Below are 24,969 nucleotides of genomic sequence, written 5' to 3'. Positions count from 1 at the left end.
CCGACAAACTTGTTTGTTTATACTTCGAGATCATATACGCCAAAAATCGGAAAAAAATAAACATTCAGAGATCAAGTAATGGGACAAAATATTTCGACGGTTATAAACGAAAAATCACGATTTAATGGTTATTTCAATTTCAATTTTGATGATTTTTTACAGCTACACTCCTTGACCCTATATGAATACAATGAACTAATTCGATCGTCAATTTAAAATATATATTTTCTAACAAAAACCCAATCCGAACTACAATAATATATTTGGCTTTTTATCACAAATGGTCCCTTAGGTTTGCAAAATTATCGCATTTCGTCCCTAACGTTTTTTTGTGACACTAATGGTCCCTAAGGTTACCCTTCACACATCAAAATGGTCCCTACCGTTAGCTTCCGTCAAATTTTCTATTAAGTAGCTGATGTGGCACGTATGTGGAGCCCACACATCCAATAGTATACATCCATGTGGCTTTAAATAAAATATATTATATTTTAAATATTTTAAAACTTAAAATCCAAAAAAAAAAAAAGGACCTATACTACCTCCTCTGCCGACGCCTCGCACCCACCCTCGCAGACCCCCTCTGCCTCTCTCTCCCTCCTTTTCCTCCCTTCTCTTTCTCTCTCTCCCTCATCTTCCTTGATTTTTACAGGCTGATCTACCATAGCTTGGTGAAATAAACACTTGGGTCCTTTTTTGTTTGAAAATCAATGAAACCCACAACCAAGAAAGATCATTTGCTTCAGTTTTTAAAATAGAAGCTAATCATTTTTGTTGAATTTCTGCACTCGTTTTTACCCAGAACCTGTCTCTGCAGCATTGGAACCAAGATCGGGCTTGGCATAGTTGCAGTACACTTGGGTCCTTTTTTGTTTGACCAAAACCTGCAAATCATTTCCATTTTAAAAGGTAAGTAATTTGTTTAATTTATTTGTTTCTTAATGGCTCCGACATAAATAAACTGTTGTGCAAATATATTGTCTGATTCATCATATAATTTTTCTTTCTTTCTTTTTTCACGTTTATAATCCTAATAAAGTGCCATGTTTTGTTTTGATGTGATAACCTTGTTCAGCTCAAGAATTGGAGAAAGATGTACTTGGTTCATCAGCTAATTCATTCCCACTAGAGAAAAAACTAGGCATTTTTGACAAAATCTTTACTGCATACCATGAGGCAAGGAGCTGCATTCGCAATGACTTGGTATGGAAGTTGCCCAATATTAGAACATTTCTGTTTTGGAGAGAGGAGGGAGGAAGAGAAGGGTGAGAGAGGCAAAGAGTGGGTCTGCGAGGGTTGGAGGCACTGGCAGAGGAAGAACGCAGATGGTACAGGTTTTTTTTTTTTCTTTGGATTTTAAGTTTAAAAATAGTTATAATATAATATATTTTATTTAAAGCCACGTGGATGTATACTATTGGATGTGTGGGCTCCATACACGTGCCACGTCAGCTACTTAACAGAAAATTTGATGGAAGCTAATGGCAGGGACCATTTTGATGTGTGAAGGGTAACCTTAGGGATCATTAGTGTCATAAAAAAATGTTAGGGACGAAATGCGATAATTTTGCGAACCTAAGGGATCATTTGTGATAAAAAGCCTAAATTTAAAGCTACTTAATAAATATATATACCGTTTAATTTCTTAAGTGTTATGCATACAAAATAAAAAAACAAAAATAAATTAGTTTAGGCGACAAAATATTTGGATTACGTCATGCAAAGATTTTTTTTTTAAAAAATTTTATTTTGTTTATTCTTGTAAAGACTTTGCGCGACGAACCACACTTCGTAGAGCAATACTTTGTGCAACGAAAGCTTAGTAATTCGTCGCGCAAAGTTATGCAAAGATTTTAAAAATAATTTTTTTTAAATTTATTTTTGTAAAGACTTTGCGCGACGAACCACACTTTGTAGCGCAATACTTAGTGCAACGAAGCTTAGTAATTCGTCTCGCAAAGTCATGCAAAGATTTTAAAAATAATTTTTTTATTTTATTTATTTTTGTAAAGACTTTGCGCGACGAACATTACTTCGTAGCGCAATACTTTGTGCAACGAAGCTTAGTAATTTGTCGCGCAACATTATGAAAAAATTTTAATAATAATTTTTTTAATTTATTTATTTTTGTAGAGACTTTGCGCAACGAAGCTTAGTAATTCGTCGCGCAAAGTCATGCAAAGATTTGAAAAATAATTTTTTATTTTATTTATTTTTGTAAAGACTTTGCGCGACGAACATTACTTCGTAGCGCAATACTTTGTGCAACGAAACTTAGTAATTCGTCGCGCAAAGTTTTGCAAAAATTTTAAAAATAATTATTTTATTTTATTTATTTTGTAAAGACTTTGTGCGACGAATCATACTTCGTAGCGCAATCCTTTGTGCAACGAAGTTTACTAATTCGTCGCCGAAATAGTGATGCAAAGATTTTTAAAAAAATTATTTGTTTTTGTAAAGACTTTGCGCGACGAAACACAAGTCGTCACACAAGACTTTGTGCAACGAAGTTTATTTTCGTCGCTCAAAGTAACTTTGAGTGACGATGTTTTGTCGTCGCGCAAAGTGACTTTGTGCGACGATGTGTGTGTCGTTGCGCAAAATTTAGTCGCGTAAGACTTTTAGCGACGAAGTTTTGACTTTCGTCGCGCAAAAGTTGGTCGCGCAAGGGGTTTTTTTTACTAGTGCATGTCAGTCTAAATTGTTGTTTCTTTTTCAATTACAAAAGTGTATTAGAATAACCTGCGGTTCCAACATATCCACAATAATACATGCAACGAGGGGTAGCTAGAATTTTGTTTTGTCTTATGGAAATAATTTTTTTTCTTTTGGATGAGATCCAAGGGTGTCCACCGCCGACAACAGTGACTAATCCCTTTCGCCGCGGGAGCTCTCCAAATGAGGTAAACAGCTGGCCACGAAATGCGCTCAATGATTTTATTATTTACTTTAAAATGAGGGGCCAATACTAGCTCAATTGTGTGTTGTGACATTTTCTGTATCATAGATAATGAAGATGACGGGGTAGTCATCATCTTTAACTTTGTCACTTGTTGACAGCCTACAAAAATATGGCCCTAAACTATTTGTGTGATTTTTTTTAGTACTTTGAAATAAATATTATGTGAACTAAAATTCAAGATTGAAAATAGAAAAAGTAACAAACATTATGTAACATAACACAAGAAGGAAAGGATAGAAACAAAATATAAACTTCTTCAAAATTATTCCAATTTTTGCCTCCCTTCAAAATTATTACAGTCTTTCCCTCCGTGTAAACGCAAATGATGCCTCTCCTATGATAAGTAAATGATTCCATGCCTCTCCTAGGATAGAATCAAACGTTTTGTCACAAAATTTATCAAGGGCCTTGAGATAAGTAAATGATGCCTCTCCTATGATGAATTGCGTACACCGTTGATAGGTAGGGGAAATTTCACTAAGTGTGGCATCAGTCAAGCTAAGGAAGAAAAAGCAGCCGATCACACAAGCCGTAATGGCAAGTCCCGGAGAATGACATAATACTGCATATGTCCCTGTAAGGAATGCAACCACCATTAAAATTAAAGCCACCATAGTGATATACAACACCATGTCAAACGCTGCAGAAATCCCTTTTCGCTTTGTGTGCATCGATACATAAAGGTGTATCAAGACAGAGAAACTGGAAATACACAAGGCGAGTGTGTTTGTTATAACAAAGGCCTGGAAAGCTGCATTTTTTGATAGAACTGCAAAACCCTGCTCTGGTCCTTTCTCACCTTGGTAACCACCAGGGATGGTGAAACCTGCTGCGAATGTTACAGTTGCTATGAGGGCAGCAACTACCAGATGGGCTTCCCTAATATTGTTCGTTTTATCAGTGTCTTCACCACCTTTGTTTTCCTTCAATTTCAGATGGCCACCATTTCTTTTCCTTAGAATTCGATGGCCTGATTCTGCACCATTCTTTTTCAAAGCTTGTTCCAGATATATCTGCAACACAGACCATCAATGTAGAGTTGCAAATTCTTAGTTGAGTCTCCGACACAAATTCTCACTTAACGAGGGATTATTAAGTTGTCTAGATAAAAGTTCATACCTCATTTTTTGAATCATCAGCTATAATGACATCAAGAGCATTCATGTTTTCCTTATTGAATGCCATCTTATCAACTCTAGCATCACCAACGAAACGAGTCCCGAGAGAAACATCAAGTAGATGGAGGGGTGTGTTGCCGTCAACGTCCTTGGCATTTAGGAGGATGTTGCTAAGCCATGAATCCTTTAGAACAAAAGTCGTGATTCGTGATTGATGTTTCTCCAAAGCATAATGAAGAGCATTTCGACGTCTTTGGTTGACCAGTTCACAACAATCAGGACAATGAGAAATAAGTTCTTTCATTACGCCTACATGGCCTCTGGAGGCTGCGATGTGAAGAGCGGTCTTCTTATCAGCTTTGTCAACAATGTAGGCAGAGGATCTATGAGCTTGCAGTAGTTGTTTTACAATTGAAGTACAACCAGAGAGTGCAGCGTAGTGAAGTGGGGTCCACCCTTGTTCGTCTGCTGCTATCGCCAAATCCTTTTTCTTCTCTAGTATTTTTTCAGTCATTTCTAAATAAATAAAAAACGAAATAAAAATCAATACAAACTGGGTTAGGCAACCGAACCAAGATGAACCGAGAGAGACATTCTAACAACCGAACCAACGTCTTTTGGGAGTGACGCGTCCATAGGTTTTACTAACCGTGGTCGGTTCACCATCGGCTTGATTCAGTTAGCTTTAGAAATATCCAACCAAAAAGGAAAGTGAATAAAAAACAATGTATAATTGGAAAGTGAATCAAAAAGGAAAAGAAAATGAAAGTTTATATACTTTTATCACCGTAAATCACTGCAGCATGCAAAGCCGTTCTTCCATTGGGGCCTTGGTAATTTGGATCCGTGCAAGTGCTAAGTATTTCAGAGAACAAAACACCATATTTCCTCTCGGCAGCCAAATAAAGTGGAGTCTCCCCAGCATCATTAGCAGAGTAGGAAAAGTCAGGGTCTTCTCTGGTCAGTATCTCCACCACACGAAAGTGATTAAATCGCACTGCAAAGTGCAAGGCTGTGTCCTTCTCCTTATTGGTTTCCCTTATGAGCGTCTGCCAGGCTTGTACTGATGATAAGGGCCCATTCTCAAGGTCTTCAGGACGGCCAGCTTTTGCAGTTTTGATAAGAAGTTCAACTATATCCACACGCCCATGTCTGGCCGCAATGTGTAAGGCAGTCTCGCCACTCTCGTTCTTTTGCGATAGCAGTGCTGGACACATTTGAAGGATTTTATCCACAACGCTGGGTGGCCTCAGCGCTTTTTCTTTTGTTTGGGCTGCTTGCAAAAGCTATATAAATATGGAGGACTGTGTTCTTGGTTGGAGTCAATATTTGGTCAAGATGGTGTCCACTAAGGACATCAGTTCTTCCTTCTTTTGCAGCGTTGAAAACATGAAGATCCATGCCCCTGATTAAAACTGTGTTGTCTGCTGCAGCTTCCTGGTCAACGGCATTGGCCGATGCTAATGGAGTACTACTCTCAGTCTGATCAGTCGAATGATCCATTTTGGGGCCGTTGCAAATATCGGAAGTACCGGAAACTCTAAACCAACGGCCCTTTTAAAATGGATGTTAGGATATTGTTTGTACCCAATTTTGGTCAATGGACCAAAACTGGTTACTTCCCCAAGAAAAAAAAAAGAATGTGGCAAGGGCCCAAGCCCAATAATTGTTTATAAGGTGTTTTCTTCAAAGAACTTTTTCTGATTTGTAACAAACACCGAAATAACCAAAACTGAGGCCCAAGAGCAGAAGGCCCAAAAGGATTGGACCACTGACAAGTGAAAAAATCGGAAACTGTTCCAAACCCACGCGAGATTAGAGAAGGAACATCAACATTAAATGACGATTTGACTTTTCTCTCTTCCAATAAGAAAAGCCAGCCGCCGAAGGAAGCCACCAAGCCAGAAGCCAACTTGCACATCAAATCGCCAAGGACGAAGACGCTTCAAACCAAGAAACCAACTCAAAGAACCGGCGGTTCTCGTCAGAAAGATCGATCTCCCCCTTTATGGACCAGTTGGACGTCGAATCAGCAAGCTGACTTTGGACAACAGGCAAATATCCTTGCTCAGTCATCATCACTTAAGGCCTCTTCTGCTCCTATAAATAAAGAGCTTCCAGCACAGAAGAAGGGGACTCTCTCTCCAAAAACCAGATGCAACGTCTTAAAAAGCACTCAAGGCATTCCAGTCATCTCGTTCGGACTTCAGATAGCCAGACGATCCCTGTGTTCATCTTTTTATTTTTCTGCCATTTCCATGGTATGATTAACTCCTAAAAATGTTCAGTTTGAATTTGTATAATTTAGCCGGCTATGAACCCTAAATCACCATGATAATGTACTTCTTAGTTTGGAATTAATAAGCATGGATCTCTGTTGTTTCTGTCATTAATTTAAGAACTAAGTAAATGAGAATGATGGAACCCATATCTAAAGAACTCTGTTCTGCTTATGTTTGCTTCCATTTTCATATCTGTGATATTTAAGCCATTTCCCGCTTTCTTTTAGTTACACTATAACATCACGAAAGGTTTTAGCCCGAATCGGGCCGCATAGGCTTGAGGGATACAAACCGGTTGGGCCCGAAAGTCATATAGTTGGGCTCGAAATTGTGGTTAAATTATATATAAAAATTTAAATTCAGACTTAGGTTCGTAAACCCGCGCGAGGTGTTTGCTGACCAAGAACTTTGTCTTTTTCCCTTGCTTGGATAGGTGTTGCTCGCACCAGCCATAGCCGACATATGCACGAGAGAAAGAATTGTGAAGTCCTCTTAACTGGGGCATAGAAAAGAACCAAACCAGGCCAGTACCCCACCTGGTGCACAATGGCTTGAATAGAAGTTCAGGAAGAAGGCGCAGACTCCACAAAATATCAACCACGCTCGCTCATACCAGGTCTGTTGGACTGGTCATATACCCAACAGTGGCACGCTTATAAAGCAGAACCCATGAATCAGAAGAATTTCAGGAATTAGGCCCAAAACAGGGCTGGGCTGGATTTCTTGTCAACCTGATTCAACTTTCAATTTTGTTGAATATTGAAATAGCATCTGCGTGGGCCAAAAAGGAAACAATCGGGGCATTGGTGTAGGTCTAATAGCTCCTGTATTCTTTCAAGCACGCCCACTACGACATTGGGCGAAAAGAATACTTGACAGGAGAAGAGAACCAACAGATATTAATCAGAAGATGATATAAGTGGATGAAAAACGTTTAACTGATTAGCAGATGAGATGAGTGCAACCAAGCAAAAGCAACCACACAAATCCAGCGAAAACGACCAAGCAATACAAGCCATCCTAAAGCTAGTAAAAGCCCTAGGGAGGGGAGAGGACAAAAGCTGACATAATGCTCACGTGATTGTGACATCAGCAGTTAATTTAAATAATAATAAAAACCAAAAATTTCAGAATTTTTTTAAATAAATACCTAGCCATATTCTTCACTTTCCACACTAAAACTCTATACAAATTCCTCTCCTCATATCTCATGTGAATAATGAACGAATGAAAAAAAACTACGTAACAATCTGTTGTATCTTTTTCATCATTTAATCTCTTAAATGTGGAATCTTAATTCGAAATGTGAACGAGTGGAAAAAAACTACGTAACAATCTGTTGTATCTTTTTCATCATTTAATCTCTTAAATGTGGAATTGTAATCTGAAATGTGAACGCGTGGAAAAAAAACTACCTAACCTTCTGGACATTTGGTTAAAGTCAGAATAACATCAATGTCATCACATGGAAGATTATTGATTTATGGACGATATGCATGCAGCTGGCCTCTGCATTTCGTAATTGATTAGTAATTGATCATACATTCAACAACTTACGTCCCCATATATTAATATGAATGATGTAGAACACATGGCCGAATTGATAGAGGAACAGTTGGAGGTGTACATACAGATCACGAGCCTTCTTCCACCAAAAGCTATAGCAGATCCAAAATTTAATTTTCTATGTTATTTTGATTTTGGACTATCAAGGAAAAACGTCATTTTATATATTGAACTAACCATCCAAACTTCAACCAAGTTTCTCTTTTGAAACTAAACTTGGATGAAGTTTAAAAGTATAAAAAAGGGAAACTTACACTCAAGTCACTTGAATTTTGTGTCGCGTGTCAATGTGTCCCCCCAAAACAAATATTGATTCATCACATTCTTTTACATCAAAACATAGCACCATGACTGAATTTTTAACGAAATGTTTGACAGAGTTGGGCTAATTGCAAGATTGCAATAACATACTCATAATACTTTAGGTGGTAACATGAGACATACATACATAACTACATACATAAAAGGAAAAACATTTCTATATACCAGTAACCCTTTTTAAAGCTGAGCCTAAAGACAGAATGAAGCAAAATACAAATAAGCCAAACATCTAAGAAGAATAAGAACAAGGCAAACACAAATGAAGTCGAATACAGAAAAGCAGCGTACATGTCCTGATCAGGTAGTGAATCCATCAAGAGCAAATAATTCACCACATGTTGTCATATGAAATGGTTTTGACAAATGCAGCCTCTGAGTTGATGAGAGGAACTGAGAAACTTTCTTCATTGTTGGACGAGACTGCGGACTGGGATTCAATGATGCAAATGCCATCTTCACAAGAGAGACCACCTCCCCTGCTTCTTGATTTGTTGGGGGGGAGATGCGTTGGTCCAGAACATCTGAAATTGGCATTTCATAAAAAGGTGATGCAGGTGAGGACGACGATGACGCCCCAGATGATAAAGATGAGAAAACATCTCCTGGATGGCATCCCATAATTATTTCCAGTGTGACAACTCCAAAGCTATAAACATCGCACTTCTCGTTCACTTCCATTGTATATGCAAGCTCTGCTAATAAAAAGCTCATAAAAGAAATTGTATTATGAATAAATCGTACAAAACACTAAGATTTCAGTGTTCAAAATATTGCCTATGAGAAGGACAGAAGGGAAGTGACTATTTTCGAATCTAATTCGAGGAAATTCAGTTCTTTTTGAAAACTAATAAGAATGGCATACCCAAAGGAATTTAGTAAAAGCTGGATGATGAAAAAGAAAAGAAACAATTAAATTAAAAAAGTTTTGATCACAATTCACCACAAAAATATCTAATTGTTATTTTTTTTTTAAATCAAACAAGTGAGAAAACTGAAGCATTGGTCTAAAAACAAAAGCTTAAAAAGTGTTAAATACATAGAAAGAGAATAACAACATTACCTGGTGCCATGTAGCCATATGTGCCTGCAGCGGTAGTCCAATTAATTGAGTCTGGATTTAAAAACTTAGCAGTGCCAAAGTCTGAAATACAGGCCTCATATTCAGAGTCCAACAAAATGTTCTTGCTTGAGATGTCACGATGTACAATCGGTGGCAAGCACTCGTGGTGCATGTAAGACAATGCATGAGCTACACCTTTAACAACATTCACCCTTTTACTCCACCCCAACTCTTTAGCAGCTTCATCTTTACTCAACATTGCGGCCAAGCTACCTCTTTCAAGATACTCATACACCAAAAACGAGTGCCGTTTATGCGCACAGAAACCATAGAGCTTCACAATGTTTCGATGTCGTATCTCAGTGAGTGCCCTTACTTCATTTAAGAACTCCTTCTGAAAATCTGTCTCGCCATCCCATAGAAGATGGAGTTTCTTCACGGCCACTACGTTGGCAGATGAGAAATTCACTCGGTAGACGCTTCCATGTCCTCCCTTCCCAATGCAATATGTGGAATCAAAATCTTCTGTTGCCCTTATGATTTCATCATACATTGATTTTCCATCAAAATTTAAAACTGAAAAGGAAATTTCTGCATGCATATTGTTTTGTTCTTTATCCTGATGCTTCTTCTTCCTTTGCACTACAAAGACAATTGTAAAGAAAGCAGATAGAAGTACAAATACTGCTAGAAGGGAGAATGTGATTCCAAATACCCGTTTTTGGTGCTTTTTTGTCCCATGTTCATTGCAGGGTGGCAGAGCTCCAACTTTGCCACACAATCCTTTGTTCCCTTCTAATGCTTCTGGTTGAGCTTTTCGAAATGCACTGTTGTTCGGTAGGGGACCTTCGAAGTGATTGTAGGATATGTCAACATACGACAAGCCGTACATGTCTTCGAAACTCGTTGGTATGAAACCCGAAAGATTGTTGTGAGAAAGATTGAGGGACACCAAACTCTCCATGTTGCTCATTTCTGATGGTATCCTACCTTCAAGTGAGTTATGACTTAAATCCAGGTCGGTCAATTGAACTAACTTTCCCAACTTAATTGGAACTGCTTGAGCCACCTTATTGTTGCTCAAATTCAAGTAGTGTAGTCTGAACAAGTCACCTAGAGTGCTCGGAATTGACTCATTGAATTTGTTTGTTGACAAGTCAAGATATTCAAGATCAGTCAATGATCCCAATTCCAAGGGTATACGGCCCGAAAGCTGATTTCCATTCAACATCAGCTTCACCAAAGAAGTCAGTCTCCCGAATTCCTTTGGAATCATCCCAACTAAATTATTTAAAGAAAGATCCAGCCCATTAATTTGGGTTCCATTTCCAATCTCAAGTGGTATGTTCCCAGTAAGGTTGTTTCCCGCAAGTCTTAGTGTTTTTAATTGTGGGCACTGCCCCCACTTGTAAGAGATTTCACCGTACAAATTATTGTGGCTTACATCTATAAAATCAAGATTCGGATAAACACCAAAGTCTTCAGATATATTGCCTGTCAATTGGTTCTGGTTAAGATGGACTCTGACTAAGCTCGTACAATTTTTCAAGCTTTTGGGGATTGGGCCAGTTAAATGATTGGTGCTTGCTGAAAAGTTTGTGAGTTTTCCACCTTGGCAAATATTTTGGGGCAAATAACCCGAAAATTGGTTGCTACCCAATTGCAGGTCAATCAACTTCTTGAGATTTTCTATCTCTTCGGGGATGGGGCCAGAAAGTTGGTTATCCCGTAAGTATAAGATTTCCAAGTTGCTCAGGTTACCAAATGAAATAGGAATTGAACCATAGAGTTGATTCTCGCTCAACTTTAGATCTACAAGAGACTTCATGTTACCTATTTCATTAGGAATCGTGCCAGAAAGTTGAGTAGCACAGAGATAAAAATAGGTAAGGCTTGTGAGATTGCCTACTGATCTTGGAATTGACCCATTGAGTTGATTCTCATGCAACTGTAGATCCACAAGAGATTTCAAATTTCCTATTTCCTTGGGAATTAAACCTGAAAGTTGATTGTTATGCAAGTACAAAGTGTTTAACTTTTTCAAGTTACCAATATTTGGAGGGATTAGACCACTTAAAGTGTTGGAGGACAACTCTAAATCTACAAGAGACTTCATGTGACCTATCTCCTTAGGAATAGAACCAGAAAGTTGATTGGCATAAAGATAAAGATGGGTAAGGCTTGTTAGATCACCTAGTGATCTTGGAATTGAACCGTTGAGTTTATTCTCATACAAATATAGCTCCACAAGAGATTTCATGTTACCTATCTCTTTGGGAATAGAACCAGAGAGTTGATTGGTATTCAGGTACAAAGTGTTTAACTTTTTTAAGTTACCAATATTTGGAGGGATGAAACCAGTTAAAGTGTTGAAGGCCAATTTTAGATCTACGAGAGACTTCAAGTTACATATCTCATTGGGAATAATGCCAGAAAGTTTATTGCCAAAGAGATGAAGATGGGTAAGGCTAGTTAGATGACCTAGTGATGTTGGAATTGAACCATTGAGTTGATTCCCACTCAAGTCTAGAATCACAAGACTCTTCATGTTACCTATCTCATTGGGAACAATACCAGAAATTTGAGTAGCATAGAGATAAAGAGAGGTAAGGCTTGTGAGTTTGCATAGTGAGCTTGGAATTGAGCCATTGAGTTGATTCTCATACAATTGTAGATCCACAAGAGATTTCAAGTTCCCTATCTCTTTGGGAATAGAACCAGAGAGTTGATTGGTATACAAGTACAAAGTGTTTAACTTTTTTAAGTGACCAATATTTGGAGGGATGACACCACTTAAAGCGTTGGAGGACAACTCTAGATCTACAAGAGACTCCATGTTACCTATCTCCTTAGGAATAGAACCAGAAAGTTGATTGGTATAGAGATAAAGATGGGTAAGGCTTGTTAGATTGCCTAGTGATCGTGGAATTGAACCATTGAGTTTATTCTTATACAAATATAGCTCCACAAGGGATTTTAGGTTACCTATTTCCTTGGGAATATCCCCAAAGAATGTATTTTCATAGAGACCGAGAAAGGTAAGATTTCTTAGGAGACCGATTTCTGGTGGGATTCTTCCGGACAATTGATTGAGAGAGAGATCAAGATAGTGGAGTTTGGAGAGGTAACTGATTTGAGGTGGGATGGCATCAAAGAGTTTGTTCATGTTGAGGTCAAGATGTTCAAGATTAGGGAAGGACAAGAATGAAAACTCAAGTAGCGTACCTTGTATACCACAAGTGGAGAGGTTTATCTTGTTAACACTTCCAGCTGTGTTGCATGAAACACCGGTCCAAGTGCATGTGATTGTATTTTCTTTTGGATTGGTGGAAGAATTGGTGGCATTATGACTGGGAGGGTACTGCCAGTTGAGAATATTGAGGGCTTTGTTTTGAAATAAGCTGGCTTTCCATTTGAGAAGAGCCTTTGCTTCAGTATCAGAAGCAAAAGCAACCCAATTTAGTGATGAAACATACAACAAGGTAAGGCAATAAGCCAGGAAGCATACTTTAACAGAAGTTAAAGATCTCATGGTTATTGTTTGTGTGCTATTCGTGTGGGCAGTGCCTTTCTTATAGGTCTTTCGGATCTCTTGTATCATCACTTTTCTTTTGGGTCAAAGTCTTTGTCTCTCATTCTCTAAAGTTAAATGCCAATTTTACATTTTCTGGATGAAGTAATGAAATGAAATGCATGGGGGTTCAGATTCTCTTTTTACCAATGTACCTCTTTCACCTCATGTGGTTGTCTTATTCTGTGGACAAAGACTTGTACAAATAATGAAATGGATGGAGCCTTTCATACACGAGTCAAAGTCTTTGTCTCCTTAAATGTAATTTTTTTATTTTCTGGACCGAAGTAATGAAATGGATGGAAATGCACTATATGCTTGACACTTTTTTTTAATTATATATATTTTATTTTCTTGGTGCATGTTCAGTGGGTCACTACAAGAAGAAAAAAGGTCAGTAATTTCTTGTGACCAAATAATTCATGGTCACAAATACACTGAATCATTCAAAATATCAAAAATATTTTTTATCAAATAAGGAGCATATAGTAAATTAACAACTTTTCATATTAAAGAAAATTAAAATAAAAACCAATAATATTCCTATATGGACACTGCTTATATCATTTCCCGTAAGAAGGTATGCAAATCACATGTCAAACTGGAAAGTAGAAGTTTCGCTCCTACTTCCAAAAAAAGATATAGTAAGTTAGTAACTTTCCACTTTTCTTTTCTCCATTATACAAAGCTTGGAGTCTTCCATACACTTGACTTGACTCAAAGTCTTTGGCTCTCATTCTTTGAAGTTAAGTATCAATTAATGACCTTTCAATAAACCAACAAAAAAAAAAAGGTATCAATTAATGTGTTTTCTGCTTCATATGTTCAGATGTGTCCCACCTTAATGCTTCACAATCAATATTGGATGCTCAGAAAGTTTTAAATTTGCACGACGTGTCTGGTGGGATCAGCGACTGTTTTTGTTTTTTTATTTTTCTTCTTCTCTAATTGGTGTGTGTTAGATAAATTGAAGAAGAACTAAACGCAAAATTGTCGTTTATTGTTTTGATTTACCATGTATAGGAATAGGAATGTGAAATTGATCCTTTGCTCTAAATCTACTTACCATGTATAGGAATAGGAATTCAATTCTTGGGTAGGAAGTAGTATTCTAATTCCTGAAGAATTAACCTATTAGGAATTCATCTTTTTTTCTCATTATATCCTTACACAATTTTAAAATTTTAAAATTTGCCATTTACTTTAACCCAACAACGAGGATATTATAGTAATTAGTACCAACCCCAATTCCATATGGTTTAGTAAACAACTTCAATAGGAATCCGGAATCTAACTTGCCTCAATCCATGTGGTTTAGTAAACAACTTGAATAGGAATTTGGAATCTAATTCTCCTCAATCCAACTCCTCCTCAATTCAATTCATCCTAATCCCATTACGGATTAGTAAATATGCCATCAAAAAGTAACGAGTAAGAGGGAAACAATATTATTATAGAGATAGAGAATGGTAGGTCTGTCAAATCACCTAGTGATGTTGGTGATGAAAGAAGCTGAACATACAAGAGAAGGCAATAAGCTAGAGAGCATACTTTACAACAAGTCAAAGATTTCATTGTTATATTATAAGATATTGTTTGTGTAGATCTGCTAGAGCATAATGATACGTTATAAAATCCAAGTCTCATTTATTTTATTATGTGGCTTGTTCTCTTTTCCACAATAAAATCCAAGTCTTCAAAGTTCAAGACTTGGAAAGGTCTTTCCATATTTTTTCATTTTCTTACTTGGAAGACGGTTTGGGAAGACTTTTGGGGGTTTTTTCATTTTCTTAATTGAAAGATTGCAGTCAGAGTCTTCGTCTCTTTGGAAATTTTGCATTTTGTGTTGGAATTGAATGGAATGAAATTGATAGAAGTGAGAGCTTGATTGGATGTTATTGGTGGATCGTCGTATGCGCTTGACAGAAGGCCAAAGAGACTTGGGAGTGGCTGTCACTTCACCTGGGTCGTTGTGGCCGTACATATATATATAGGGTAATGATTTCCCCACTTCAATTTTATTCACTTACACTCCTTTTTTAGTTATAAAATGGAGTGTAAGTGGATAAAATTGGAGTGGGGAAATCACCACTCTCTCTCTCTCTCTCTCTCTCTCTCTCTCTCTCTCTCTCTCTCTCTCTCTCTCTCTCTCTCTCTCTCTCTCTCTCTCTCTCTCTATATATATATATTTTCGATTACAAGTAGGGCTGAAGCCCAAGAAAAAACCAAAAAGAAAACTACACTGGGACAAGCCTAGCAGTGGTCATCCTAACAGAGTCATTTGCCTAGAGGCTTACAATAGAAGGAGGGGGAAGATCAACAACATGATAACCCAAATTAGAGCTTTGACCAATATGTGCCATATGGTCAGCATCAATGTTTTGTTCTCTATAAATATAAGAAATGGAACACTCACAGTCACACAATAGCATTAGTTTTACAGAAAGAATTAGTTTCAAAACAAAAGAATTAGTTTTACAGAAAGTGGGTTGGATATTTATGCGATTTTACAAGGAGTAACGAGTAAAGAACAGTGAAGAGTCTTTGGCAAAACATATAAAACGGATCAGTGAAAAGTTATGCTTCAAGAACCCAAACTAACAAACTTGCACATCTCTCTCACAAAGCCAAATAAAACTCCCACTGACTTACTTCCTCCACTGTGGCTAGAACCGAAAACACATTATACATACAAAACGTTAAACCATGGCATTGGACAATTGAATTATTGTTTCATTTTTTCTTTCCCTCTCACAAGGAAAAACATTTCTAGCAACAACGGTTTGGGGTTTTCACACTGAAAGTCTTTGTCCCTTTTCTTTGAAGTTGAAAAAAACAACTTTTGCATTTTCTCAAAGCATGATTAACCCTGAAAGTGCGCTAGCCAGACAGAGAAAATGGTATAGTCCTGTCACGACTAGAACAATTCAAACAAAACATGCTTCTTGCTTTGCTTTACTGGAAAAATTAATCCACTCCAGCTGTCCCCAACAAATCTGAAGAGGAATAACTCGTCAATGTAATTTCATCCACGCCATTCATTTCCATCCTTTATTTTCTTCTTTCTTTCTGACCTAAATCATCACGCAAAGAATAAGTTTCAAAGTAATGATAGATGTATACATTTTAGTCCCACTTCCTAAATTTTGATGGGTGCATTTTTGCTCAACACTTTAACTCAAGGTATATTATCATTACACTTCTCAACACTTGACATGTGTCTATGGGTATAATCATGGTTGGTTCCACAAATACAAATCAAAGAGTTAATTATGGTTATGCCCATGGATACATGTCAAGTGTTGAGAATGGTGATTAGGATACACTTTGAGTTAAGTGGGAAGCAAAAATATTTTCAAATTTTGATAACATTATTAACATTCTAAATTTTGATTCAAGCGCTTTGACTTTCACCCACTGTTTGTGTCATAATCGGCACTTTTATCCAGGTTTAGTCCATGATGAATCTATTATATGAGCTAACTTGTGGCTTATATGACCTAATTTCATGAGCATTCCACATGTGATTAGCCTGAATTGTGCTCCAACCAATCTTACCCATTAAGGAGTTGAATTTTTATTATGTTAGGGTAGAAAGCTGGTATATAAACAAACTTAGACGCAAAAAGGTTATTCCCACAATTATCATAGTTGATATCAAACTGGTCACATTTATCATGAACAAATTCCCAAATAATTCCAATATAAATATGAGAGATTTCCAATTGACAACTCCTACGAGATCTAACAATTGCTTTTGAAGATTGTTCTGCCACACCCACTGGTGGAACCACAGAAGCACAAGAAGGTGCATCTCCCTCGCTGGAAAAACCTTTGGAGGTGGTTGAAGTTGTCACTCCTTTGGTGCCCACCACCTGTTTGTGAAAAATGCCTCAAAAAGGCTGAGTTCTTTTCTTGGGTCCTCGCAGCACACCTATATTTTATTTTTAAGAAATTCTGGCTAAAACGATGTCGTTTTAGACAAACCACAAATAAAAAAAGAGATTTTCTATTTAAACCCCGAATTTCTCTTTGTTCACCCCAGTACTTAAATCATTAAGCTATAAGTTTTATTATTGTGTAAAAAGACAAAAAAAGGTCATCCAACTTAAAAAATACAAACTATACACACACCCCACAACTCTTCAAATTAAGTTTTAGAAAAATACAAACTCTTCTACATCCTATTGCCAGATTACTTTTCTCTTTTAAAGACGTAGAACATTGACGAGCCTACCTCTTTGAAATATGCGCGGGAGCTGATGTAAAGACTTGTTGATTGTTTCGCTGTAATGATCTTATTATCTTCCCTTTGTTGATTGCTTTTTTTTTTTGGTACTCTTGGCTGTTGATTGCTTGGTTTTTTTGATTTTTGATTTAGAATGTATACATGATGTTTTGATAAAGCTCTTCTCTTTCTGTAGAAAAATCTGATTTTAGGCGACCACCTGTGAGTTTGAGCACCACTTGCGTATTATGACATATACAAGTGCAGAAAAATCTCAAATCTCATTTGATACATCTGATTTTTCTGCGTATTACATTTGATACAAGTGAAACATCTGGATCCATCTTTACCCACGTAAAAATACAAAGCACATGTTACTAATAATATGGATCCATCTGGATCCCCTCTTTTCAAATTTCATCACCGTAACTAATAATATTATTAATATTAATAATAAAAATACTTTTGGTATTGAAAGGTCCTGCACACTTTGGTACACTACACTGAGTCTGAATGGTACAGTACACTGAGTCTGAAAGGTCCCGCACACTTTTGGTATTGATGCAGCTTTTTTTTTTTTTTTTGGCAACCAGAACAAAATACTTTTACTCCAAGCCATGATACCAGGATAGAAAGTGTTTTGGACACAACTAAACAATTCACAACTGATGAGGTAAATAAACTATTATTATGATGTTGTAACTTTTGAGTGGTTGATAATCTTTTACAACTACCATATATGCTTTTATATAGATATTTAATAGTCAAGAAGCATTGCTTAATTGGAGTCGTGTGCAAGGACGAAAGTGTGGCATAGTAGTTGTCATTAAAAGGTCTGATGGAGCTGGAAAAATTATAACAAGGAGGGCTAGAGTTACTTTAGGTTGTGAGAGAGGTGGGCATTATATTAAGAAGCATAATGTAGATTTAGATGACGAACAACCAATGAATTTTGAAGCAGATGTAAGTATTGATCACCGAAAAAAAAAAGCGTCCTAAAAGCACTGGTACAAAGAAGTGTGGTTGCCCGTTTCAGCTGAAGGGGTTAAATATTGGTCTTGGAGATGAGTGGAAAGTTGAGGTTGTATGTGGAGTTCATAGCCATCATTCTGCTGAGTATCTTGAAGGACATTCATATGTAGGACGGTTAAGCAAGGAAGAAAACAACTTGCTGATGGATATGTCTAAAAGCTTGGTGAGGCCAAAAGATATATTGTACATCATCAAACGACGAGATGGAAAAAATGTAACAACAATGAAGACAATCTACAATGCTAGATACAAAAGCAGAGTGGTTGAGAAAGCTAGTAGATCTGAGATGCAACTATTGCTATGTAGACTATCTAATCACAAATATATTCATTGGCATAGGACTGATGACACCAATTGTGTGAGCGATCTTTTTTGGGCTCACCCTGATAGTGTGAACTTATTGCACGCATTTCCTCATGTGCTAGTAATGGATTGCACATATAAGACAAACAGGTTTCGATACCCATTATTACAAATTGTGGGGGTAACATCGACGAAACTAACATTCTCAACTGCATTTGCTTATATTTCTTCTGAAAAGGAAGACAACTAAATGTGGGCTTTGAATAGATTGAAAAGCATCATGAATACAAATTGTCTTCTAGGTGTGATTGTCACTGATAGGGAAATGGAACTTATGAATGCCATTCGCAATGTGTTCCCTAGTGTCCGACATTTATTATGTAGATGGCATATCAACAGGTGTGTGATGAAGGCTTGCAAGGGCATACTTAAAAAAGGTGACAAATGGGAACAATTTATAGTGTTATGGAATATGTTGGTCTTAGCAAAAACTGAGGTTGATTATGAAAGAAATCTACTTGAGATGGATAGGATATTTGAAGGAAAGTATAGTAAGATGCTTGATTATGTGAAGGTCAATTGGTTAAAAGAGTATAAGGATTGGTTTATGGCTGTATGGACAGACACTTGCATGCATTTTGATTAACGCTTAGAGAACCACAAGTGAAGATCAAGACAAAAGGGCGTCCGAGTAATTTTGACAAGTCTACTCGTAGATTGCCTTCAACCTTTGAGCTTGTCGAATCCGATTGTAATAGGAATTCTCGAACATTGTCCGACGGCGTAGTCTATACGAAACCTCCACCAAAAAAGCGAAAGAAACAAACACCCCCATTAACAGTAAGTACTTCATATTACTTTTATGTTACAAATGCTTGTTGCTCCTTATGTTTCTTTACTTTGTAGGTGAACCATGATACTCAATCATCAGCACTCGCAATTGTAAATATTGAAACTACACTGCCTAAGAAGCGGCCACCAAAACTCCCAATATGTACTTATATTATTTTGATTAACGCATCAAAATTTCATCACCATAATACTTATACTTTTTTTTTTTTTTAATTCAGGTGCATAAGCAACAAATTGTCAATCCCGAAGACTTGACACAACAATATAATGACAAGCTTCCAGCTGCTATAAGGCCATTTATTATGGGGGCCAAAGATGTAAAATCTGATGGCAATTGTGGCTTTAGAGCCATTGCTGGGTTGCTAGGTTGCTAGGTTACAGGGAGAATTTTTGGCGTAAAGTAAGGAGGGAGTTACTGAATGAGTTGAAAAATAATGAATTTCTTTATGAATTTATCTTTCAGAGTGTTGAAAGTAAGCATGAGGTTGAGTATCGCTTGGATTATTTTGATGATTACCCTTTAGAAGATAGATGGATGCTCATACCAGAAATGGGTTACCTTATTGCAAATGGTTACAATGTGGTCTTGATGCATTTTTCAAATGCCATATCTCTTATGTTTCTACCAACGGAAAGTCATCCTTTGCCTGAATATCAACGTCGGGAAATTTCCATCGGATTGGTTGAAAAACACTTTGTGCAAGTATTATAATAAATTTTTTCTATTTATAGCTGCCAGTTTTTCCTTGTGAAATTTGTTTGTTGTTTTAACTATACATTTGACAACTTTATTTTATTTTGACAGCTACACTTGCAACCACATCATCCTATGCCTCATGTTATCAATCGTTGGCTTGATATTTCCAACCTCAAAGCATTTGATTGGTATAGTCCATATCGAGATCGCATTGACAATTAGAAAGAGCTTACTGGTTCATTTCATGTACATCTTGATGTATATTGATCCCTTACTATTAGATGTTTTGTCATAATAGTTTTATTTTCATCCGACTTACTGGATTTTGTAAACTTTTATGAAGTATTATCAGGCTACACATTCTTCCCTGTTTATCTCCTATAAAATATAAGTACACTTTTGTTTCGATGTTACAATTGAGCTAAATGAAGTGAAACAATGAATCAACCCAAAGTAAGTGCCTAAAGCTTCAGTACATAGTGTTTCCATGTTTGAAAACCCCACCAATTCTAGATGGCAGTGCGCTGACAGAGTTCTGAGTTCTGAGGTGAGATTTTTGTAACATAAGGATGAGAAGAACTAGAGTTACTTACAAAATCCATCAAAGATATATTATGTTCTTTGAACTGAAATTCATTCCTTCCATGATAACTGGAAGGACCTGTATTGCTATAAAAATATTGACTTGCTTGTTGTCGTAGAGCAATAGACTGATCAGATGTGGTCTCACCTGAGTTACCAGTATATTTTTCAAAATCATTATTCATCCCTTTTGTCCCATTGCTATGATTAACATCTAGTGATCCAGCAAACCCAAAACCGCCATAGCTCTTATATTCTTGATCACTTGCATGTTTATGCACTTGAAAACAGATAATGAATAAGACTCTAAAATATCATCAAAAAATTAATTTAATACTTACTATTGCTCATGCCCATAATGTATTTCCTCATCTAAAGGTAGCTTGTGGGGTTCAAATAGAAAATCTCTTTTATTTCTTATTTTTTCAGCTTGGGGTGTATTTAAGAGTAGTTTGGGAAAATAGTGGAGTTTACTTAGAAATTGTGAAAATTTAAATTAAAAGTTGGGGTGAACTTAGAACATGAGGTGAACTAAGTGAACTAAGAGAAGTGTGGGGTTTAAATAGAAAAATATATATATAAAAGAAAAAGAGGAAGACAAAGCATAGCATAGCACGGCTTTAAGAAAGAAGTCCAGTCCAAGCCTTGCTTTGATATTGATAACTAACTTGATACCACCCAAGATCCCATCCCTCCCAGCAAGGAGCTTGGCACTCGACTCGAGGCGCCTAAGAGCGTGAGTCAAGCCTTAAGGTTTGGTTCTGGTTGTTTGTTTTCATCTTCAGCATCCGCTTCATTTCTTTCTTCTTCTTTTTTGTTTTTGTTTTATTTATTTATTTATAATATGGCTTTAAATGGGCTGATGCAATGACTAAAGAGATGCGAGCTCTTGAAAAGAATCAAACATGGAAATTAGTACCTTTGTTAAAGGGAAAGAAGCTAGTGGGATGCAGATGGGTATTCACTATTAAACATAAACCGGATGGTACGGTGGACATATACAAGGACAGATTAGTTGCAAGAGGATTTACTCAAACTTATGGTATTGATTACGAGGATATATTTGCACATGTGGCAAAGATAAACACTCATTACAACACATAAGTCCTTTTGCGAGGAAATGTTTCCTCGCTAAAAGTTAGAATTTCATCGCTGAATATTTTCAGCGAAGTAACACTTGACAGGTCGTTGTAGAAGGCCTGTCGAAGTAGCCAGTGGAAGACTTTTCTGCGATGACATCTACTTTTCCTCGCTTAAAATCAATAGCGAGGATATATTTCCTCGCTACATGTCATTTAATTTCTCACCATAAGTTTTAAAAGACCAAATTTTTTTTTGAGATAAACTACAACGAGGAAAACAATTCATCGCTAAAGTTTAAAAAATCCTCGTTAACAATTTTTAATTTCATTTAAAAAGTGAATAAACAAAAAAAAAATTATATTGCCACAAAATATACAATTTGTCGCTGAATGCATCCCTTTCTCGCTATCGTATTATTTTAGAGAGAAAATTTGTAGCTAAACGCTATAGAATTGTCATAGCTGTCCTACAGCAACAAAACAATTCATCACCATATTATCACTATTCTATCGGCATTAGTGTGCACCTGTTTTTTTGTTGTCATTTTTTTACCTAATTAAATAGCAATTTTTTCTCTTATTCACAAGTATAAACATTAAGTTAATAGGAAACAATTCTAGACTGAAATAGTAATCAAACTCCATAACAAGTTCATAACATTAGTGATCATAATTCAAACAACACTTGTCGTCATTACTTAGCGCAAGAGAAGATAATATCGTAAATTTGTCTAAACAATTATCATCAAACTCAAGATTGAGAAAAGTGACTGATCTCTCAAGTGGGGTGTTTGCGCCTCAACTTCTTTTTTTGTTGCTTCTCCTCAAGGTGTTTGCGCCTCTCCACCACTGCTTGGATAACTTGACGTTGTTCACAAAGCTCTACAAATCGCTCATAATTTTCAAGGTCCAAGTCCACCTGTGAACATTTTAAAAAGAAAAAAAAAAAAAAAAACAAATTAGCAAATACAAAGTCTCTGACTCTCCAACGTTTGTTCACATTTTAACACTTGAGCCCCAATTTTGACATTCGCAATTGGAATCATTTAGAGTTTCTAACTTTGAAATTCGTATTGTACGAAGGAATTCAAATTTGTGTCTCGCGGATTGCATAGGCATCTGATCTTGAAACAGAAAACAAACATAAGAGAAGTGCAATGGCCAAAACTTTCAACAGAAACTACAGTTCCTCTCACAAGAACCTTTTTTTTTTCTTAAAAGAAAACATAAGAGAAGTGCAGACAAATGTCTAGGTAAAGGAAAGCAAAAAGGTAGATACAAGCAATAGATTATGTGAGCATGTAACATAAGGGAGCATGCACCTCATATACAAGCAACAAATTATAAACAAAAAGAAAATGACAAACAAATAGTTCAAAAATGAAGAATAACATAAGAGAGCATGCACCTCTCTTATGTAGGGTCGATCACATATTTGGCTTAAGGAAAAATGACGTCGAAAATTGGATGCCGACAAATCAGTTTCTAATTGATTTTAGGATTATGCCCAGCTTCTAATCTCTCCAAAGAGTGCAAAATTGGATCATCACCGTTGATCTCAATTTCAGAGTTCAAGTCAACATATTTTTTGGGAAGATCTTTTCTCTTAAGAAACCCATGTGACTATGAAAGTCAAAAAAATTCAACTGGGCAGAGGAAGTGATGGGGAGTTAGTAAAAAGAGGTTAACCAGAAGAACATTCTCCATAACCATTTAAAATGCCAGAAAAGAAGGGCGGCCAAGTTTCCTTTCTATGCTCATAAGGGCTCTGCACTAGAGCAAGTTGTGTTTTCAAGAAATGAACAAGAGACAGGAGAGTTGTTTGCCAGAAAAAGCAAATGGAACATCATAGAAACTGACTGTTGATGGTTCTTTTTGCCAGATTAATAACTCCCCCTTTTTGCGTTGGAAAAGGAAAATCCTTTCAAAAGATCTACCCTCCAGATATTAAAGGATTACACCCTCAGTCAGATTCTCTATAAATATGAGAGGAGGTAAATAGGGTTGAGGACAACCAAAAATTCAATCAAAACAAAAACTCTCAAGTTATACTGACAAATTCAAAACAAGATTATTCGATCTCAAAAGCCTTCAAACTCTGAAGCAACCAAGCCATTTGGCTTGAAAGTTCATCCAACTCCTAAACAAAACAGGCAGAACTCAAACTTCTGACTCTAGTTCAATTTAGGGGAGCAATTCACAAAGGAAACGAGACTTCTCTCGTTGCAAATTTGGTTCAACATAAGCCAAATCAAGCAGAACTCGGGTTTTTCATAATATGAAAACCTCAACAAATTTACAGAGATGCCTTGATCTCTTAGAATTGCCAGAATAGCTCTTGGATGATTCATAATCAAGCAGAACATGTACTATAGTGCATCTCCAGGTTAGCAATCATCAATCCAGCCACTTCTAGCCTCGTCCAGACTGAAGAGATCTCAATTCTACCCATCCAACAAGCCTCTCCATGGCTTAAATAGATTAAAGCTCTGCCAATCTCAACATTGGTATCGATTTCCAACTGAACCTCATTAGTTGAAGGTGCAGACATTTGAATCCAACATAGATACATCCAAACCAGCCTAAGTTACAAACAACAATCCAAGCATAAATCGAAGCCCAATGTTCTGTTGTCCTTTCAGACATGGCAGTTCCCTTTTGTTTTAATTTGTGTAATAGGTTGTTCTTCTTAAAACAGTTTGATTTATTTTCAATATTCATTTTGGCCAGAACTACTAGTTTATTGTGAGAAATTGTGAAGTCCACATCAGTCTGAGGCAAGAAAAGAACTTACTTGGGAGATATTCCTCACCCAAATTCACAATCACTTATTTAAAGTCAGTAACTTGGGGTGCAAGTTATCTATTTTTCATAAGTTTGTTAGAGTTTTTAACTGCTAACAGTGGCACGCTCGCACATCAAAGAAAGTTGACTTGTTGACCACAAATGGTTCTCAAGCCAATGGGGAACTTTACCCTACCATCACATGACTAAATCAAAACGGGTGAACAACTGCAAAGACGTCAACCTAAAGAGTTGTGGGAGTATAACTCAGAGGTTCTCTGAACTCAGAGGTTCTCTGAACTCAGAAGTTCCCTTACAAACATCCAGTTATTGTTATGACAAACATCATACATGACTAAGTGCTCAAAAAAAGTATTGATCGCCAGTTTAGCAAGATAATAACATAATTATAATGATTTTCCCATGTTTTAGACAAGAAGTATGCTAAGAAAACAAAAAATAAAAGAGAAAAATACTTACCTAAGTATTGATGCTGCTAATAAAACTAGAAATCTCGATATATTAGAGA

At 36.7% G+C, this 24,969-nt stretch overlaps 1 protein-coding gene, 1 long non-coding RNA gene and 1 pseudogene across 2 annotated transcripts; 1 reads left to right on the top strand and 2 right to left on the bottom strand.

Annotated features, from left to right (window-relative positions):
- Nucleotides 1–527: 527 nt before the first annotated feature.
- LOC110772388 (uncharacterized) lies at nucleotides 528–1,402 on the top strand. The gene is made up of 2 exons (XR_015833986.1): nucleotides 528–909; nucleotides 1,076–1,402. It is a non-coding gene; the product is annotated as an uncharacterized LOC110772388 (long non-coding RNA).
- A 1,853-nt stretch (nucleotides 1,403–3,255) lies between these two features.
- Nucleotides 3,256–5,828, bottom strand: LOC110772382 (protein ACCELERATED CELL DEATH 6-like; annotated as a pseudogene).
- A 2,390-nt stretch (nucleotides 5,829–8,218) lies between these two features.
- On the bottom strand, nucleotides 8,219–12,910 carry LOC110772380 (uncharacterized). The gene is made up of 2 exons (XM_021976817.2): nucleotides 9,310–12,910; nucleotides 8,219–8,941 (listed from the first exon to the last, which is right to left on the bottom strand). The coding sequence occupies exons 1-2, from the start codon at nucleotides 12,908–12,910 to the stop codon at nucleotides 8,547–8,549; spliced, it is 3,996 nt and encodes a 1,331-aa protein (XP_021832509.2). The 3' UTR covers nucleotides 8,219–8,546.
- Between the last annotated feature and the right edge of the window lie 12,059 nt (nucleotides 12,911–24,969).

This window comes from Prunus avium, chromosome 2 (genome assembly GCF_965620075.1).
Source record: "Prunus avium chromosome 2, drPruAviu1.hap1.1, whole genome shotgun sequence".
Taxonomy (NCBI): Eukaryota; Viridiplantae; Streptophyta; class Magnoliopsida; order Rosales; family Rosaceae; genus Prunus; species Prunus avium.
The sequence above is the reverse complement of the archived record's forward strand: the minus strand, read 5'-3'. Positions and strand labels throughout refer to the sequence as shown.